General features: G+C 40.7%; 1 protein-coding gene across 4 annotated transcripts in view; it reads left to right on the forward strand.

The window, feature by feature from the left end:
- Positions 1-21691, forward strand: part of TBC1D16 (TBC1 domain family member 16) — a 101289-nt gene extending 79598 nt beyond the window's left edge. For 3 of the 4 annotated variants that reach the window (XM_018563867.1, XM_018563869.1, XM_018563868.1), the window contains exons 9-12: positions 8949-9135; positions 11906-12085; positions 20053-20199; positions 21428-21691. In XM_018563867.1, the coding sequence (XP_018419369.1) occupies positions 8949-9135; positions 11906-12085; positions 20053-20199; positions 21428-21673 (760 nt within the window). In that variant the 3' untranslated portion in view covers positions 21674-21691. The remainder of the gene's footprint in view (positions 1-8948; positions 9136-11905; positions 12086-20052; positions 20200-21427) is intronic. The other variant, XM_018563870.1, reaches the window with a different exon arrangement.
- Positions 21692-22177: the final 486 nt, after the last annotated feature.

The raw sequence follows: 22177 nt of genomic DNA on the forward strand, positions 1-22177 counted from the left end.
GGCTGGACTGGAACGAACCCTGAGTATCTAAAACGGTCATCCACAGTCTCATCCTCAGAGCAGTCGCTCCAATCCTCATCATCCGAACAATCGGCCCATTCTTCGAGCTTTTCAGCTTCTGACCGATACTCGGCTAAGAGACATGAGGGGTCTTGCTGGGCTGCCTTGGGAACAGGTGTAACTGAATGGCAGACAGGTACTGTTGCTACGGAAAACTGGGAGCGGATTTGTTCATCAGGAATAGCAAGAGTCTCTGCGGTTGTCATGGGCAACATGGTTAACCCCGATCGGGCTTTGGTAAAGGGGCTAGACTGCCTAGACCGTATGTCAGACCACCTCTGGAGCAAGGGTTCAACAAAGGTCACTACAACAACCCCCCGGTCAATAAGGGTCTCAACCGCCTCAATATATTTAGTCAAGTCCTCAGGTGGGCATTGAGTAGTGTGCAGGAAAACCCGGCGGGATCATCCTCTAGGAACCACACCAGCGACATAACTTGTGACAGGGTAAACGAAGGGGAGAAGTCCTCATCACTCCTCAGAGCTAGTTCGCTACAGATCTTGATTAGGGGTTGAATATCCTCAAAAGGACAACTAGTCAGATCCATAAAACCGTGGGCCCTGCGGATGTATTCTAACAGGTCTGCTCTGGGGAAGCCTTGAAACCACTGACGGCAGTGCTGCGGCTCCTCGGATGCCAGGAGCGCATAGTAATATATCCCCTCGAGATCCATCTCGACAGTAGCAAGGGAAAAACAAAACAAAAAAAACCCAAAAGCTTGTAGGTCCCTGTGTGGTCAATTTGGTCGGTGGGGCTCAGTATTCTGTCAGGGTACCATGCACAGGCGTCCTCACAACCCATGCAGGTACCCACGCAGGATGACCAAATTAATATGCCCACACAGGATAGGGTTCAGGTTTATGGGAATCAGTCAAGTGCAGGCGACGCAATACTGAGCCAGCTTCCTGACTGCAGGTAGGGCCTAAATACCCTCCCAGGAAGCACCAGGTGATGGGATGATCAGTCACAGCTGGGGCACACCCGCAGGTGAGTACTGGATCTGCAGGTTCCTTACAGTCCCTGGCTGCTAGAGACACCCGTAGGCGAGCACAGGAACTGCAGGACCTGGCTCCAGCACCACCTGGGGGTGCTCTGGATCCTGACATAAATACAGATACATGTCTAAGAAGGGCAACTTGTCATCACTGCGCCTTGTAGGCACACGACCTTTGGCACCCTAAGCAACATCCCTCTGCTAATATCACATTGCACACACAGAACACACAGAATATTTCCTTGTTTTACTGCTTCTAACCTGACTTAGAATACTGTGATTATGTGTAAAAAATCAATGTGATAACTGCATATATATTGATGATGAGAAATAATGTGTGACCAATGACTATACACGAAAACACTACTTCTTTGCATCTTGTCCCTATAAACACAGGCCCACTATTCCTAATAATATGCACAGTCCTGTGCCTATGTTTTATTTAGTACATAGTTCTGGTTTAAATCTGAAAACCAGGTACAAAACCTTTTGTTTACATGTATTCTTTGATAGCCACAAATGATTTATTAGCCTGTGCAGAGAGCAGAGCTGTGGAAGGGACCCAACAGGTCCACCCACTACAGGCTGCCTGCGTAAAACTACAGTAGGAGGCGAATACAAGTCCAGTTACCCCGCACAAGTACTGTAGATATACTAGCAGCGACTGGTCTTTATTAAAGGAAACTTCTGCACAGATTCAAAATTCCACACTGGATTACTGCACATATCTGGAAGAAATACAAAATGGACACCAAGATTCAAGGAAGAATACACATTTGTTATGTATTTAGACAATATTTGCTTTTCCCGGTGTTCACCTTTGAATATTGTCTAAAAAGCTGCATAAGCAATTCATTTGCTTTTCTAGATTGAACATATTTTGCTTCAGGAATTTGGACGTATTGGAATACATAAAAGCACATAAACGCATTTGGTTTCCAAAACATGTGCTATGACACTGAAGTAAATACATTATAATGGTACTCCTTTTTCTTTATACATAAAAAGATAAAAATAGCTATGGATGTCTAGGACACGATGCTGTCATACCCACATAAAACAGATCTTGAACTTGGAGGAGGAGTACTTGCCATCACATGCAAGTATGCATAGCATACGTACAAACTATGGCAGACTTGCTTCTTAGTTTCTCCTCTTTCAGCGCTGACAGGTCCGTGTTCTTCACTGCCACCGACACTGCAATTTTCAATTTCTTCCGCATCTGGCATCTTTTTCTTTCATTCAGCTCATTGCTGAGCACTGATGATGTAACTGCTGCGCATGTTTGTGCTAAAGTTACATCATTATCCTGTAACCCGGTTCACTGCATGATAAATGAGCTATTCTTAGCTGCCTGCACCTGTGTACCTGGGTGCTGTCTGTGATTTCCAACAATTCTGCACTTCATTCTCCTAATTAGCCTGCTCCCTTTCTGCATAAGTCAGCTTTGTGAAATCTGGGTACCTCTGTACTGCAACTATCTCTCTCCTCCGTGAATCGGTGAATCCCGAACCTCCATATTGTAACAGGCTCTCTGTATGCCACTGAATCCTAAATCTCAGCACTCCAACTGTCTCACTGTGCTCTATCAGCGCATCCTCAGCTCCCGTGTTACAAGTGACTTGCTATTGCTGCCCACTTTCCCTGTGTTCTGATTGCCTCTGTGGTATTTATTCAGCTTTGTCTGAACGCATGTCTTAGAGGGCTGCAACCTGGGAACTGTCCTGCAGCAAAGTCCACCTCCCCTTGTGAGGAGCTTTGGTGGATATCTGGGGCTCATTAGACCCTGCGCCTCTATCACAGCCTTGCCAAACATGCAGTAATCCTGATTTCTACTCTTCCTGTCTCCCGAGCTTTTGGTGTCACACTGCCTTCCATTAGTGCCTGGCTGTCCATAAAACCCCAGAGCCACCATTCCCAGTGAATGTGATCCCCAGACTGTGACGCTGTGTCCCAAATGGGAAGATTCACCCTCTTGATTTGACCTTGTGACCATTGTCACAGAGAGAAAGTTTTTGGAAATCAAAATTTTTACACTTGCTGCTCTTGAAAAAGCAAGAGGAAACCTTTAAATGATCCATTGACAACTATCTAAAGGGACTTGTAGATATTTCCTCTCTTTTACTGTTATGTCTCTGGGGCAGGAAATAAATGGGAAATTTAGCAGGGTTTTTTGGGTTCCCCTACTCTAATTCTAAAAACATGTTTGGCCCATGCATATATTTTAACCTCCCATCATCATAGCAGAATTGGATAAAATGATCCAATAGTTCTGTTAAGCGTGGAGCTAGATAACCACAATATTGAAGCCAGTGTTCAAGTGAACAGCAGCCATTGTCCCAGTATGTCTTGTGACCGGTGGTTTTACAAACTGTCCTGATGCTTGTACCACTATTTGAAATGTCATATTTGCTACCATTTAAGACATGGAATCCACATAACCAAATATTTGACACTTGTGTACCTGAGAAGGTTCTTTTATTATAAAATCTACCTTGTTTTAAGTTGAGCACTGCTACTTGTTATTATAAAGCATTCCTGCCTACAGCAAAGTAAAGCCTTTGATGGATCTCTGCCACAGACATGAGCTGCAGTGAATCAATGTTTTATTTACACTTGCGGATTAAGAGATTATAATATCAATTATGAACAACCTAGGAGACAGATCAACGGGATTCAAGTGTGTACACACTCATGGTTGGTTGGTCTTTCAGTGCATTTTATTTATGAACAAAAGACAAAAGCTTTCTTTTTAATTAGAAAGGTTATGTTAATATTAAAAATTTCTTTAATAGTCTCAAAACACTCATGACGCCAGAAACAATTTGTTTATAGGAAGAGATAAGCAAGAAATAAAAAACTACCATGCTAGCAACATGTCCAATATACTGCCATGGTCTGATCCACCAGATTATCTACCGACAGGCATTGTTTTGTTTTTTTCCACATTTTCAAAATATTATATGAGTTCCATTACGTGGAACAGTTAGACAAATCCTAGCCAATTCCAAATTCAATTTTAAAATATTTATGGCTAATTTAATCATATTTTCTTGCCTGTTTTTGTCTTATTGGATACATTTAGAAATTCAAGTCAATGCAAAGATGCAACAACAATGCAACGCTAGTCAACTCAACATTTTAGGTTTTGTTACTTACATTTGCAGGAATAAATCAAATTTGATGAGGTGGGTTGGTAGGTGGGGTACCACATCCTTTTTATAAAATACATATAGAAAAGAATCACACCAACTGACTTTTTAGGTAGCCACTCAGAATGTGTGAAGATGTAAATTAATTAATTGAACATAGTATTCTGAGTGGGTGCCTGAAAAGTGTGGCTCTTTTCTTAATATACATACATTTGCAAACACATGTTAAGCAACATTGGTCCATAAAATGTATAGGGCATAAATACAGTCCCTGGCCCTTTGTCTCCCTAAGTCCTCTTAAAGCGGAACTAGACCCACCAATTTACCTGTCTACCAAAACAGTTACTTTCAAGACATGCCTCTGGTAATAACTGTCCAGGTTGCCAGTGTGCTTTTTTCAGCTGTCAACTGAACTCCAGAAGCCCTTAAATGGCATGTGTCATGGCTGATTACATTGGTGCATTATCATGGCAATGCCATTAAAGGAGAACTATGGGGTTAATGCTTTTCCCCATAGTTCTCCTTAAGGTAACGGGAGGACACAAACTACCGTCCTCCCGTCACCCTAGGCTCAGTATACCGCGAGCTGTAGCTCGCGGTATACTGAGACGCCGCAGCTGAAGCGCATCCTGACACTTATGCCGGGATCCGCCCAAATGCGTGACTGACAGCTGGCTCTGCCTATCTAGAGGCAGAGCCAGCTGTAACCGCCCCCTACCCCGTCCGTTCCGCCAGTCAGCGCTAGCGGATCGAAGGGGGGAATCCAGCCCCTCCCCTGTCACGGCAGAGAGCCGTGGCAGGATCGAACATGGCACCTTCCTTTGCAGTAATGGTTAGTGAACCGATTGGGTCATGAACCGAATCTAACTGTGATCAGACCACGATCTTGACTAGAGGAAGCCACGACCATATGTCAGAGCAGGGAAGATGGCTGCGAATGTGTTCGTCACCCGAAGCGGAGTTCGCGAACGGAAGCAAAAATTTGCCGAGCTTCCTGTTTGCGAACCGAATTGTTCACAAACAGAAGTGTTCGTGAACAGAGGTACCACTGTGTGTGTGTGTGTGTGTGTGTGTGTATGTATGTATGTATGTATGTATATATATATATATATACACACAAACATACACTTTATATATCATTAAAAAAATTCCTGATCGGTTCGCAAACAGGAAGTTCAGCAAAATGCTTCCGTTTGCAAAATCCAATTTGGGTGATGAAACGACCGCGGCCATCTTCCCCGCTCTGACACGTGGGCGTGGCTTCCGCTAGTCGAGATCGCGGTCGCAGACAGACCTGTGCAAACTTGATGTGAAGCTTTTTTGTGTGCTTTATAGCACATACAGTACTGTACAGTATTATTCAATTCAGCATGGCTCAAAAAAATTACATATGGTTCAGAACGGATTAACCTTATATACATTGAATCTTATGGGAAAATTCGATTCAGTTCGCGACCATGTTCGTAAGGGTCAGAACGGATTAATTTATTTACATTGAACCTTATGGGGAAATTTGATTTGGTTCTCGACCAGAATCGTGGAACGAATTAAGTTCGTGAACCGAGGCACCACTGTACCTTTGGGCTGATTGGCAGCTCACAATGTTTGGAGCGTTCTTTAACACTGCTCCTGTAAGTAGTGCTTACTTTGTCTGCATGCTTCAGGGAAAATGTGGTTTACCCACATGTATGTTCTACTTAATGTGATACATGCAAGTATAGTCTATGCATAGTGCCCAGTCAATTGTGGTAATGGTACTCACCCATCTGATTGGTGACTGTAGAAAAAAATGGCTGCTGACGTTATGCTTTCTTAGTGACTTCCCCATAAGCCGCCTGCAGACTGGACAAGCAGCACCAAGCTGATGTAGTCATGTGCTCTCCCTTTGGGTTACCGTACAGTCACAATCCCTGTACAATCAAATTTAGATCTACCAAAACTATGTAATATGTGGGCCTACCTAAACTATCCTATTAATTTATATCAAGTCAGGCAGGCACTAGTACTACATATATGTTGGTAGATCTAAAGGATAGTGTACAATGCAATTATATGGTCATTTTTAGGGTGAAAGCACAGATAACATTCAGATATTTAGGGCCTGTGATGATATAATTCAGTGGGCAAATGCAGTGTGACATCACTTTGAGATGCTTCTGAGATCATTCAGAATTTTTTGGTAGGTGCATTTTATCTGCACTTGACTGATTTGAATTTGACCCACTTGAAGCTGCTGTTGCATTCCCATACATTGTATGGGGAAAGAAGCAACATTTTTTATTCTGGCATGGTGTTCAGCTTTAAATGTATCTGTGTAGTGGTGAGTCAATAGTTAATGCTGTACTGGTTGCTTTCTAATCCTGTTCCTTTAAATGGAATAGTGATTTAAGCTCTGTCTGTCACCGTTAAGCTCTACTGCTTTGTGACTCTTATAATTAGGTAGATTAGCTTGTATAAGTGTTTGGTGTTCATTACAGTGATGTTTTCTGAAGGAAACCTAAACCCAAGAACAAAAATGTAATGTAGTGTAGCTTGCCAATCCTTAGATGTGGTGGCATGATTCGTTTACATGTTTTAAGAAGATTTTGGGTGAGTACAGAAAATACCTGTTGATCTTGCTAGAAATGCAGTGTCCCTGTCACTTCCTGTGAATTGAACTGATATATCAAGCAATGTCAGCTTCCTTCTGAGCTATCTTCTGTAATCTTCAAACTCCCCCACCCCCTCATATAACAGAGATGAAGAAAGGAAGATGTGTTTGTAGCCCAAATCAGGAGAGCAGCCTAGTTAAACAACCATGGCTCCCTCCATTCATACACTGGAGGAGTGACTGGAGCCACCCAGGGACATAGTTACATAGTTACATAGTATTTGGGGTTGAATAAAGACACACGTCCATCAAGTCCAACCCATTGGACAGAAAGTGCGTTTTTTGCAGTTTTGCCAGTTTTGGTCGCCGGTACTGAGAATGGAAGTCCTTGAACTGGAGAGAGTCCAGCGGAGGGCAACCAAACTAATTAGGGGAATGGAGGACCAGAGCTATGAGACAAGGCTACTGAACTTAAACATGTTCACGCTGGAAGTAAGGAGATTAAGGGGGGATATGATTTTCATGTACAAGATGTTCAATGGTGACAGCAACATTGGCAACAAAGTCTTTAAGATTAACTCCATTACAAAGACTAGAGGCCACCACCTAAAGTTGGTGGAAAAAAAATTCAAGCACAAAGGGCGAAGGTGGTTCTTCACAGTAAGAGCGGTTAGGGTCTGGAACTCACTGCCACCGGCAGTGATTTCAGCTAAGTGTGTGTAATTGTTCAAGAAACATTTGGACGATTTCCTAAGGGACCGTAATATTCAGGGATACAAGTATTCCTAAGAATGAGATGATGCGTGGACCTATATGGGTTGGACTTGATGGACGTATGTCTTTATTCAACCCCAAATACTATGTAATACTATGTAAAAATAAAGGGTAAAACCCCAGCAAAAATAAAATTAAAAATGCAGTCACCACATCTACAGGGACTGGTAAGCTGCAATAGAATACATTTTGTTTTTGGGTTTAGATGCACTTTACGGACAGTTGAACCATCATCCCTCTGTAGCTACCCTATTGTGTTGCCATAGTTATAGGCAAACAACAATTAGGTAATAGGACACTTCTAAAACTTACATTTTTCGGAGAACCAAGAACAGTGTCATATGCTATGTCCAATATTGCACTTGTTCTTTTTTTGAAAATATGTTTTATTAATTTTTAACAATTCAAAAAATAGAAAACAATGGCATAGTTGCAAACATCATAAAAATTTACCAAAACGAGTAAAAAACAAAACAAACCCCACCCCCCTCCCAGAGAGCCATGTGCCATACTAAGCACCCAAGGCAAATAAATGGAAAACAAAAAGATAATGAGAATGATGCATCCTGGTCACCACCCATCCCAAAAGGATAGTCATACATCCCAGAGTTACAGACATATGGGAGAATAAAGCCCAAAGTGCCGATGGCAACACCATTTATACCAGGGAAGTTCCTCCAAAAACAGTGTCACAGAAGATGATTAAGGCAGGAAGTAACTACATCGGCCTACTAATCAAGTTCAATCAGCTTCTCTTTTTAGTTTGTTAAGATTTGAAAATGAAAGACAGAAGCTTACCATGCGCAGCTGCTCCAGATTTTGTCTGCTCCAGTTTTGATAAACTCCCCTCAAAGTGTTTGAAAGTGTCCCTCTTTCTCATGTCAATAAGTTTCTCTAGACTTTGGCTTCTGCACTGGGTTCCCTGTTGACCTGAGAAGAGACAGTATTGGTAGCATTGGAAAGGATATGGGGGCTTTCAGGCTTAGGTTGGGAAAAGTATAGTTTTCCTTACCACTCTAAAAATCTTTTTGCAGGACTTTGTACAAATAAAGACATTCTTGTTTATGCAGGGAATTAAAGCAGAACTAAACTCTTCTATCCTTTACAGATGGTGCCATTTTAGGCTATTTAGATCGGAGGTTGCCATGGTGCTGCACATGTGATCACTTATGACATTAGCCAGTTGATGGCTTGAAAGTTTAGTTGAGAGCTGACATAAGCACACTGACAACTGTGACAGTTCTCACCAAAGGCATGCTTTAAATGCAACCGTTTTGGGAAACGGTTAAATCAGGGGGTTTAGTTTTGTAATGTATTTGTTTGTATTTGAATCCTTTTTTCTGTGTATACTCAGTGCTGATGTTTTTCTCTACCCTAGGAGGATCCTGTTGAACTATGCCGTGTACTGCCCTGGAGTTGGTTACTCTCAAGGAATGTCAGATCTGGTGGCACCACTGTTGGCAGAGATCCTGGATGAGTCTGACACCTTCTGGTGTTTTGTAGGCCTTATGCAGAACACAATTTTTATCAGCTCGCCCTGTGACGAGGACATGGAAAAGCAGTTAGTGAGTAATCTATAATGCTTTAATGAAAATGTTATCCCTCTAAGTTATTGAATAAGTTTTAGATTATAGAAGTGTCCCAGTATTTTTTTTGTATTTTGGTATATACAGATTGTCCCTTACAGTATTGAAGAATACGTTGACTCTGCACATATAAAATATTGCTGTTATAATAGAATGAAAAAAACCTGTGGACGTTGTCCACTAACACCACTTTCACCCAGAAATGCATATTTATGTCTAAATTTGTATTTAAACTTACACCCTTGACACCCTTTACTACAAGCTCTGCATTTTGTATCATGCAGTTATTTTAGGAAAAAAATTGTGTTAGAGTGTGCTATTTTAGGCAGCATGGGGAGTTTTGTCAACTGCTACCTTTTTAGCTGAAATCAGAGAAAAGAGAGAGGGTTTCTGGAGCTACAGTGAGTCTCCTAACATCCCTGCATACACTTCCTACTATTGATAATTTGCTCAAATTAGCTACCAGTAGTCAGGGGTAACAAATGATAGGAAACATGTTTTTACAGTGTGTAGCTTTTGAGGCTTGGTGTTGCACTTCTAATCATGTTGCCCTGGGCACTACTCCTTGAGTGCCTTTATGGTAAATGCAGCCATACCACAGCACTTTCTGAAAAAATATAAATACAAACTATTTATAATTTAATGTTCCCATTAACAAAATTACACCAATTCCTCAATATGTAGATAAGTTGACTCTACATATGATTTTGCAGGTGGCTATTTTGAGCAGGAGTAATCCACTTTTTTGGTCACTGTCCGCATATGAACAAAGTCTCCATTTTCTTGTAAAGGAACAAACATTCTTGTTTAATTGCTTTAAATGTAGAATGGAGCAATACAATACTAAAATGCACAAGTGATTAATCAGTGGAGAACTATAGGCTTTTCATGTATACCTTTGTATACTTCTATGTGAATATGCTAGTAAGTAATAAAAAAAAGATCCACGTTTGGTGGTGTATCTGCATCAGTCTGAAATGGTGTCCTGGGGATTAGTTGAAAAGATTGTGTTTCAACCAAAGAATGAGGACATGTGGGGCATGTGCATTACTCAGAGTTTGAGGTGTACAGGTCAATAAAAGTTTTACCATGTCCAGTACAGTTTTCTTAAATCTTGTGTTAAAAACATTATTATTAGATTTATAACAGCAGAGTTTCTATTTTCATGGACTAGGAGCATCACTTGAGGGAGGCTACACGAGTTTGGGTGTAAGGTGTGGGAGTAGGGGTTTAGGTTATTCTGTGGTTTGGGGTTCAAATGAATAAGGATAGGGATGGTTGATGTTCCTTGGCATGGTTTTCAGTTGTATTGTTTTCATGTTGGTTACACATCAGCTAAGGTGTGTGCAGTCATATATCTAGAGGGATTTTCTTGGCATCAGAATGGGAAGGAAACTATTGACACAGGTATGGGTACCAACAGTCCAGGTAGGGAATATGTTAGTTCTCTCAGTCCGGTGCGATTGAGTTATGCTGGTATACCATCATCCGTCTGAGACACTTGGTGGGGAGTGCAGATGTGTGTTTACTTTATCAGTAAGGAGACTGCAGGCTTTGCAGGTGACTTTATAAGCTGTCAGGGGTGGATATGTTGACACCAATGTATTGATTGACAGCCATTTGTCATACAAATTTTATAGCTCACAACATGTTCAAAAACAAAATAGGCACAAGATATGTGATGCCCATTATGGAAGAACTGGCATGCTCCTGCAATTAAAATCCACACCCCCTGTTATGTTTTAAATTAGCTTTGTTATTGAAATATAAGGCCCCTTTCAGACAAGCGTGTCAGGAGAGAATCCATCAACAGATCCTCTCCTAATCACAGCAGTACAGAGCGGATGTCACCACTGTCCGTGTCCGTACAGTGTTTTCCTCTGAAACTGTCAGACCCCATGTGTGTCTATGGGGAATCTGATGTAAATGGACATGTGTCCATTTACATCCGATTACCCCCAGTAGGGAAAGATCCGGGGCTAATCAGGTGTACACGGAGGCTCATCCATTTACCTATGGCTGCCCATAGACTTGCATAGAGAATTCGATCAGGTTTGGCTGAAAAACTGGCAGACGGACCCGATCGGACCGCTCATGTGAAAGGGGCCTTACATTTTTTGTGAACCTGGCATTAGTCTAAGTTAACATAAGCTCCTTGGTGCAGACACCAAAAGGAGCCTGCACATTCCCTACATTATTCCCCAGTTCACCATTCACAGAGAATTTTTCAGAATACACTTACACTGTGATAGCTGTATTATATATATTTTTTTAGATGTGCCTGAACACACTACATAGACCTCTCCTGTCCATGGTTTAAAGTCTTTTCTCTGCTAAGAAACCCTTTAGGGAGATACAACGTCTTATTCAGACATAACTCACCTCACAGCAGCCACCAGAGCCCGGGCAGCAAGATATATCTGTCAATAAAATCAGCATGCTTCATCTGGTACCTGGCACTTGCTGACACTTGAGTGAGAATATCATACCATAGAGAAAGTGCTTACTCTGTTGACAGCTGTCAGGGGTTAGAAGTAGTGCTGTGATTTTACACATGGACTGGGAGCCTCCTTTGCTATGGTTACAACTGGTCTTCCCATTAGATGATAAGCCCTGCCATGTACTACCCAGACCAAACAAGGGCACCATTAGTGGTAAATTGTAATCTAGCTCAATTAATACACAATGAACTGTGTGTATCTTTTCTAGCTACTCTACATTTTGTAAGAATAATGTATACTTTTTTCAGATGTATCTTCGTGAGTTACTGCGTCTTGTTTATCCTTGTTTTTACCAACATTTGCTGTCTCTTGGAGAAGATGGTCTCCAGATGCTGTTCTGTCACCGATGGATGCTGCTTTGCTTCAAGAGAGAATTTCCAGACTCTGAGGCCCTCAGGATGTGGGAAGCATGCTGGGCTCATTATCAGGTACCATTGCCTGTTAAATGTGGATTTTGTTTCCATGTTTGTCATTAGCTAAAATGTTATTGGCTATTTTGTTTTGGTATAACTTGACCAGGCGTTGTTTGCCAAATTGAACGGGCAAAGAACTTTCTCACATGTTGTTGGGCCTTTAACAGCTGCAATGACTTAGTTATTGGACTTTAGTCATTGTCAACAACAGCTGTGTGTACATGGCTCATGTCTGCTTATTCTGCTTATGACCTTGTCATTTTAAGTGACACTAAACTCAGGAGTTAAATTTTAAAAATGCATTTTTTTTTCCTCTATAGGTTGGACTCGATGGACTTGTGTCTTTTTTCAACCTGACTAACTATGTAACTATGTAACTATGCAAGTACCTTAAAGGGTTTCACCCTCAGCGGTGTTTGCATATATCTACTGCTAGCAAGCAGTAGATATATGCAAAATATTTTTTTTTTAAAAGGGTTTAAACTTACCTGTGTCTTCGCCGCGCGCTCCCGTTCGATCATCTGAAGAGTCTCGGGCGGCCGCAAAGGATCTTGGGGCAGGCGCATTCACACTTCAGATGTACGGCCGGGAGACGAGGACAGACACACGGTAAGTCTATGGAGCAGCGTGCACCCGCACAGACTCCATGGGACATCAGAGAAGAGGAGGACAGAGGAGTCAGCGCTGGAGGGACAGCTGAAAAGTACAGTAAAGAAGAAGATGATCGAATAAAGAGGCATGATTTAAGGTAAGTTCCTACAGCAGGATTGGGAAGGGGGAAAAAAAATTCTGACTTTAATGTCAATTTAACTATAAACAGAAATGTATCTTATTTGTGTATCACTCTGTAGATCGTCAAATCATCTCTGAATTGCTGTTGACACTGTCCTTCCTTCTGGAGGGTGGCTACTTTTGTTCTCCATGGTTCCAGTGTGTGATGTAAAGTAGCCACCGATTCAAGCTTGCTCCCGTGATAAACTACAATCTCAATACAAATTCGTAAACTAGACGTGAGATTGAAGTCCATCATTAGGAGCGACCTTGCAGCGGCGGCTACTTAACAACACACATAGGGACCATGGGGAGCATAAGTAGCCACCCTCCAGAAGGAAGGACAGTGTCAGCATGAATTCAGAGATAATTTGAGGATCTACAGCTGACTGATATACAAAGAGGATACATTTTTGTTAATAGTTAAAGTGCTTGAATGCATTTTTAAAATTTAACTCCTGAGTTTCGTGTCACCATAAGACTTTATAGCTAACAAAACTATATAACATTGGTGCTTTTGCAGGAACAATTTATGGATTTTTGGAAGTGGTCATAGAATGCTGTGTATAAGTGAGGAATTAATAATACATACCTGTTTATTTCTAGTGATGATGTCTTCTAAGCAGGCCTTAGTTGTCGGCATCTATAGTTTCTTTTGAGAATGAGACTATTCAGTTTGGGGGATCTTGTGTTAAAATACTTCCTTAAAATGTATGTATTGATTTACAATACTTCAGTAAAATGTATGTACCAATTACCTTCTCCTATTTAGTTACATAGTTACATAGTATTTGAGGTTGAATAAAGACATTAGTCCATCAAGTCCAACCTATTAGGATCTCATTCTAGGAGTACCCGTACCCCTGTATATTACGGTCCCTTAAGAAATCGTCCAAAAGTTTCTTGAACAATTCCATTATTTGCTGAAATCACCGCCTGTGGCAGTGAGTTCCAGACCCTAACTGATCTTACTGTGAAGAACCCCCTTCGCCCCTTGTGCTGGAATTTGTTTTCAAACAATTATAGGTGATGGCCTCTAGTTTTTGTAACGGAGTTAATTTTAAACAGAACTTACATATTTGCTCCCTTTTGGTCTAATAAATATACCTTTCAAAGCATTTTGTTATATCTGTTCGAGTAGTGCAAAATAATATCAGTTGGTTTGTTATCAGTAAATGTGTTAAGGCTGCAGAACTCCTTCCCCATTTATGAAGAGGAGAGGATAGGGTTTTCGGCAGTGCTAATACACTTCCTGTTCTAGGATGACAATGTTACCCCTCTACAGGTAGAGTACAGTTAGTGAGCATTGTTACCCTAGGACAGGAAGTGTGTTATTGGCAGTATCACCAGGTGAAAAAAGAAAACGAATGCAGCCACAACATCTAAGGATTGGTACACTGCAATATATTTGTTAGGTTTAGATACTCTTTTAGTTTATACAGGCTGCTAAACTGTCGAGCGGAGCAGACATTGTGCTGTTATCAAATTTTAACCCCAGAGTTCCTAACAAAAAATTGTATTCCATCCAGCATCATTAAAGGAGAACTATGAGGTGAGTGATTTTCACTCAACCTCATAGTTCGAGCCGACATGTGACAATGAAACTGTCACACGTCAGCTCAATAGATCGGGAAGTGAGCGAACAGATACCGTTGCTCGCTCACTTCTTGATCCTGTCCCTGCAGAGAGCTGTGACTGTCACTCACGGCTCCCTGCAGGGATCCCCCTCCCCGCTCCGATCCTCCAGCGCTGACTGGAGGAACAAACGGGGGAGGGGGCGGTTACAGCTGGCTCTGCCTCTAGATAGGCAGAGCCAGCTGTCAATCACGCAACTGGCTGGATCTTGACAGTAATGTCGGGATCCGTCCTGGCTGCGGCAGTCTCAGTACAGCTCGCGGTATACTGAGTGTGTATTGAAACCTCTGCTTTTAACCTTAGTGGTTTGACAGGTTTTTTTTGCATGCATACTGAGCTTTGGGTAACGGGAGGACGCTAGTTTATGTCCTCCCGTGACCCTGAGGAGAACTATGGGGAAAAACACTTACCCCATAGTTCTCCTTTAAGTCCTGATGAAGGGTGCCCTTTGGACTCCTGAAATGTTTTGGCTGTTTTTACATGATTACTGTGACTGACAACCTTTCTGAACTGGTAACCATATTATGGGGCTTTCTTTTTCTACAAACCTAGAGACGTTACCCTGAGGGTGTATCAGTGCCAATTGTGCACTTGGGAACTGCCTCAAAAAGAACTGTCCATATGACCACACCAGGGTCCAGCTCTCCATTATTCTACTTCATCTCACCAGTTAGTTTATTAATGGCACTGGGCATTCAATGTAGCAACAACCAAAACACTCACCAGTAGTTTCTGAATATAAATAATATAAGAATAAAAAGGGTCACTCTTCATATGAACCAATTTTCCACTTTAAAGTCCACTTTAAGAATGTGTTGATGGGTCGAGTAGTCCAGTAAGAGGACAATGGATTGATTTTCCTTTACTTCTGACAGCCATGTTGCCAACTTGTATTTAAACTTTTAAAAAGTGTTTTTCATCTGACTTCATTTGCACAGACTATGTGAGGGGAATTTATCAAAACTGGAGTAGACAGAATCTGGAGCAGTTGTCCATGGCAACCAATAATCTTCTATCTGTTATTTTCCAAGCTTAACTCAACAAACTGAAGAGAGAAGCTAATTGGTTGCCATGGGCAACTGCTCCAGATTCTGTCTGCTACTGTTTTGATAAATTCTCCTCTTTGCGTTCCCTTATAAGACAGATAATCAGTAAATATGTTTTGATCAGTCATTCTATATAACACACAGCCCTCAGTACTATTGCTACAGATATCATCCAACCCAACATGTGGATGCACAGCTCTCATTTATACAAAATTACTGTTTTATGATGTTTCACCTTTACATTTCTTTTTGTTAAACAATTACACCACAAAATGTCTCTGATGTTATTGTAACATGTCTGTACTGTCACTAATTTAGTTTTTATTGTAGAGCTGATAATATGTGCTGCAGGTTAATATCCCCTTGTTTTTATGCTTTATTAATATTTTCTAATTGCATCATATGCACACACACTTCTTTTATGTAAATTACTTCTCCTGGAAGTGTAATTATTTTAATTACGTTTTGCTTATAAATTAAAACCTCTGTATTCAACATATTCTTTGACCCTGATGAAGAGAAGTTAATTCCTTCTCGAATTATGGTGGTGCATAGTTATTCAGTAATAAAGGATATATTTTCTACATCCTCTGCAGATCCTGTTAGTCTCCTCCTTTGCAGGAGCCAGCTTTGCTATTGCCAAATCCTCAAACGATGCTAAGAACGGTGCTTCACCTGGTATCTTAACTACCTCTGATCCGGACTACTCCACCCTGCCCCATCTGGAGAGCACCAGTGTGATCCTGGATTATCCAGAAAGATCATCTGGCTTTTAAAAGAATCCATAAAAAGAGAAATATGGAAGCTGCCAGTGCTGGCTTGTTCCAGAGCTTTCCATCCTTTTGCACTGTTTGTTACATAGTTAGATTGAATAAAAACACGTCCATGTTAGATTGAATAAAAACACGTCCATGATGTTCAACCAACAGAAGAGAAAAAAAGAATAAACAGAAAAACTCTAAAAACAAAACCCTATACCCACAGTTACTCACAGTTGATCCAGAGGAAGGCAAAAAATTTGCCTTAAATTTGCTTTAACGAGGGAAAATATCCTTCCTGATCACATAAGGCAATCGGATATTCTCTAGATCAACAATTTCTAGTGTTATTACCTATAAAAGGTTAATAGCACATTCAGAAATGCATCCAGATTTGTAAAATATATAGTGGAGCTAGCCTATACTACATTTTCACAGCTCTTGTGAAAAAGTATTTCTTTATGCGAAGATTAAACCTCTTTTCCTCCAGATGCAAAGAGTGTTTTCTTCTTCTTTGTAATGACCTTAAAGTGAATAACTTTCTATCAAGTCCACTATATGGACCATTTATGTATATGTACATGATGATATCAGGGGGGCGGGCTTGCGATGATCGAGAGGGCGATCTGCCTGTCCAAGATAGGCAGATCGTACGTTTATTTAATCCCTGTACAACCATCGCAAGACTAAAGTCTTGCGATGGTTGTAGAGTGTATGGCCACCTTTAGGGCTGGTTCACACCAAATGCAGACCAGATCTGCATGAGTTTCTGCACACACAGTGCAGTGGGTTTTGCCACGTTTTTTATGCGTTCTGGGCCTTTTTTTTAGTTTATAATGGGCTTTCAGTGCGTTCCAGGGTGTTTGCATGCGTTCCAGAGCAGATAAAATAGGGCTTGCTGCAGTTTTTTTACATGCTCTGGAACTGAACGCTGCAGTGTGAACTAGAACCCACAATACCATTGGAATACATTGGACGCAGTTTTGATCCGGTCTGTAACTGCTCTGCTCCTGGAACGCGCTTGGTGTGAACAAGGCCTTATAAGTTTAGTTGTCCTTCTCTGTACTCGCTCCAGTTCCTCAACATCCTTTTTGTGAACTGGTGCCCAAAATTAAACTATTCCAGATGAGGTCTTACTAATGCTTTGTACAGGGGCAGATTATGTCTCTCTGAAGTCTTTACCCCTTTTGATACAAGAAAGTATCAAACAAATGAAACCGAATCAAACAGTGCATTCAGGTCTGCTTGGTGTCATCTGTCTTTTGTGAAACTGTGTCAACTATCACTTAGAATATTGTTTTCTAGAAAAGAAAATTCATTTGATCCTTTATCAAAACTCTCAAAGTATATTGCAGACTATAGAAGTTAAGTTTACATGCCTGTAGTTACTTGTAAGGCCTCATGCACATGGCAGTAAAAAAATGCAATGCAAATAGTTTTTGTTGTATGAATCTGAACACAGGTATATTGTTTTCAATGAAGCAATGTACACATGTGCATAAACATGCTCTGCATTTAGATCTGTAACACAAAATCAAAAAAAATTGCTTTTGAGGAAATACATTTTATGCACATACAAATGTATATTCCTGTCAACGCATATACTCACATAAGTGCGGAAATGGAGTCCTAACAGGAAAATTACATTGAGAACAGAGCAGGAGAAAACAATAATTTTTCCCATTTAAACATACATGTGTAAACGCAGGAATTTTTACTGATCATTACCCCGGGATTTTTTTCGGTGAGAAAACAAAAACGGGTATATGATCAGTTATTTTATTACTTTCATGTGCATCTAGCCTGAAGACTTTGATCCATTTTTAAATATAGGCACCACATTGGCCTTACGCCAATCCATTGTTACCAAGCCAGTCATTAAAGAGTGTTTTAAAATTAAAAGCAATGGCTATGAAATAACAGAGTAAGTCATCTGGTCTAGGTGCTTTGTTCACTTTAATTTTGTCTAAGACTGGCCGTACACTGCTCTACTGTTCTCATTCATCCCGCGGGCTGAACAAAAAAAAGAGAGCCAATTCCTCCATCAACACTACCAACGTGTGGATCGAGGAATACCGTGGCCACTGACAGAATACCCAAACAGAGCCAGCGGCTTATTGGCTGCCAGCTCTGATTGTATGAAGATTTTCCGGACGGTATCTTAAATCAGCTGATCGAGGAATGCTGACCGAAAGGGTGCCGACAGCAGCGCACACCGTGCCAATTTTGCACAGGGTATGGGCACCTTAATTGTTTCTGGACCATATCCATTTTGAGCCGTTGTGGTTCATTAGAGCTTGTGGCACTGTCATCCCCATTACAGCCTTGAGTTCCACCATGTTCCTTGGAGTACACAGAGCTGAAGAAAGTATTTAATAGATTTGCCTTCTCTTTGTCCCCAGTCATCAACTCTGAGTTATCTTTAAAGGGCTTACATGCTCAGTTCTGACCTTTTTACTATTAATATATTTCATGCATTTTGGGGGTTTTGTCTTGGTCTCTTTTGCAACCTGTCATTTATTTTGAATTTTTTCAGTCTTGATTTTGTTACATATTTTGTTATATTCTTTGTAACGTTCAAATGACAACAGTGTGCCTTCATTTTTATATTTTATGTTTTTTAAAATGCCCTTTTCTTATTCCTTATGGCTTTTTTTAACATAGGATGTGAGCCACATGGGTTTTACTTTTAGCCGTTTAAACTTATTGCTTACAGTGAATGGGAAACCTCTGTACTGAATGCTTTCCATTCATTTAGAACAAAGGCTGCAGAAAAAGAGATTGAGGACTCAATTTTTTTTTCTTTTCAAAAAAGGAAAAGTCAGGGATCTGTTTAGACCCCTAATATTTCCCTGAGACCCCCACCCCCACAAAATAACATTAATTTAACTGCAACAGCACTTGGCAAAGCGTTGTGATGCATTGCCGTGCGTTGTGATACGCTGTGTTGTGATTAAATCTATGCCTGTATCTTTTTATCACAACACAATCACCAGCATAGTGCACAAACGATTTTTAACACAAGTCACCTTTTTACAGTTTTGCGTTACTTCTTTTGTTTACTGTTTCGCAAAAAGGCGCAATTTAAAATTGACCAATATTTATTAACTCAATACAGTTTTATCTTTTAGATTTAGTCAGAAAAGTATTTTTTTGTGCACTGATACTGATTTTAGTGTGCTTTTCATCAATTTTATGGTGTATTTTTATCGGTTTAAAATTGATTTGACAAACATTTGTGCAATTATCGCAGGACCTACAAAATTAGTAGCACCATCTTTCCGGAGGGCTTGGCAGCGAAAGCACCTGTCAGGTTTTTTTTCTGCCATCTCCCATTGAGGAGATTCCCAATCTTGTAGACACAACAAAGAGAGAGAAAATGCCCTCTTAGACAATTGTCACTAGAGAAAGTGTCCCCATTACAACTTTTTTCTCCCACTTATTTTTTTTTTCTTCTAGTGACAACTCCAAATTTTGGTCCTTCCTTCTTGCTGACATTTGTCCCTAGAATATATAGAGAGGTTGAATCTCCCTAATCCCTCAGCACTCTATTCAAAACTAAGATGGTGTGTTTGGCTTTCAGATACACTTTAATAATCATGTTTTCTCTTGTGTTGGACCCTTTCCTTTTCACCAACTTTTGGAGGTCTTTTCCAAATAAAGTTTGATTATAGAAATCATACATGTCTTGCTGTCTTGTCTGTGGGTGTTGCTGCCTTTATTAAGAAAATGTTGCATTTTCCTTTTTTTGACACTGTTCCTTATCCTTTAGACAGATTATTTCCACCTTTTCCTCTGCGTTGCAATTATTGTCCTGTATGGAGATGGTGTCATTGAGCAGCAGTTGCCAACAGACCAGATGTTGCTACATTTCAGTAACTTGGCCATGCATATGAATGGGGATCTGGTTCTTAAAAAGGTAAGTTTGAAGAACTGTGTGTATATTTTGGTATCATGGGACACAATAATGTCAGGAAGAAATAGATTTGGTTAAGATATTATAAAAGACTTATTTCATAATCTGTGGTAAAATGTTTCCTATGGGTGAGCTAAAGACAGATATGTATGATAGAAATGTGAATACAGGTATTCCTCACTTAACGACCGAGTTCCGTTCCTACGACCAGGTCGTTAAACGAATTGGTCGTTAAGTGAGGAACTCTATACAGTACTTTACAGCATTAGTACAGTACTGTATAGCGTTGCCGATGTACAGTACTGAACAGTGTACTGTACATCGGGCAATGAAAATACTCACGGGGACGCGCTGTGAAGAACGGAGGACGTCACTTCCCCCGGCGACACGTCGCACTGGCGCTGACGCGCGAGGTCGCTCGGAGGACGGTCGTAAGTGCGAGTGGTCGCAAAACAGGTAAGTCATTAAGCGAGGAGTATCTGTATTTTAAAAAAAAAAAGAAGCCTGGAGGAAAGAGATGTCAAAAGTCAAAGCTTTGCAAGTTTCTATCAAAGGCTCCCACGATATTGCAGTTTGCGCTACAAGCAAAAAAAAACATTTTTCCCATATGTTCACACAGATATCTGTCAACCTTTTTCCACAATATTTTTATAAAAGCTAAACTCCAGACAAACAACTAAATGCACAGATTAAATATATATGTTTCATCCCTGTTGTTATAGGCAACAGTAGGGACTTTCATATCATTAACAGTTCCAGCACCATTCTCTGTCACTTTATATTAGCACAATATTAGCGCAACTTATTATCAAACCCAAAAGGTTTGTGGAAAATGCACTTAAGTTAAATTTAGAGCCTCAATTAAGTTAAATTTAGTGACGAGGGATCATGGAGCCAGCTTCCCAGCCAATCAGGAAGCCGGGCGGTATGTAATGACTCGCTGCCCGGCTTCCTGATACCGGAGGTTCCGGTGTTGGTAGCATTTGGGCAAGTACGAGTACTCGCCCAAATACTTGTTATCACTTTATCCTTTCCTTTGACCCATGTCTGAAAATTTTTAGCAAAAAAACATTTGTTCTTTGCATCCCTCAACTTCTGTTGTCCGGATTCTTCCCCCTTGGCTGTATTCTTCTTTATTCTCCCTTCTTTTCAGCCTTAATTACACATATTTTTTTCTTGTCATGGTGTTTTCCTCTCTTTTCTGACCTCTACCTTTTCTTCCTCTTTGCAGGCAAGAAGTTTGCTTTACAAGTTTCGCCTTTTGCCTAAAATTCCATGCAGTCTACATGACTTGTGCAAGTTGTGTGGGTCAGGCATGTGGGACAGTGGTTATATGCCACCAGTGGAATGTACAGGACAACACCCAGAATCCAACAACTGTCTATATGGTGGCACTGTAGCAGAGCCGGCTCCCAGCCTTCAAAAACACACCAAGAAGAGACACAAATCACTTGAAGTTTTTACCTTCAGGAAATAAAAAGCCAGGTTACAGTTGCTAGAAAAAAAAAGTTGCAGCAACAAACTGATACGGACACAGAAGATGTTTATTGCTGAATATCTGTGTCTTATGATTCTCACAAAGACTGGTTTTCAACCAAACCCATGAGATTGCTCAGGATATGCAATTTGAGATCCTCCTCACATCCGTTTAGTTTGATTCATAGCAGATGGAGTAGAGGAGCAGGGTTAAAAGTGTTTACAAAAAAAGTAATTTTCCATAATACCTACGGTTATATCTTCAACTTCTTCATCATCCAGTTGACGCTACTCTTTAGCTTCCTGCATACAAACCTGCTGCTGATTAATTGACAACTGTTTGTGAGTGTTACAAGAAGAATGATCTGTGTGGCAATGTTTATGTGCACATATCAGCTACTATACATGCCGAGTGACTTAAAGGGCCCTATGTGGTGATTAACTAGGGACCTGTTTTTAGAGTACCCTCATAAAGGGTATGTATAGGCAAAAAAAATGTAGTACA

The sequence above is a fragment of the Nanorana parkeri genome, unplaced genomic scaffold, assembly GCF_000935625.1.
Source record: "Nanorana parkeri isolate BGI_ZX_2015 unplaced genomic scaffold, ASM93562v1 scaffold706, whole genome shotgun sequence".
In the NCBI taxonomy this organism is placed as follows: Eukaryota; Metazoa; Chordata; class Amphibia; order Anura; family Dicroglossidae; genus Nanorana; species Nanorana parkeri.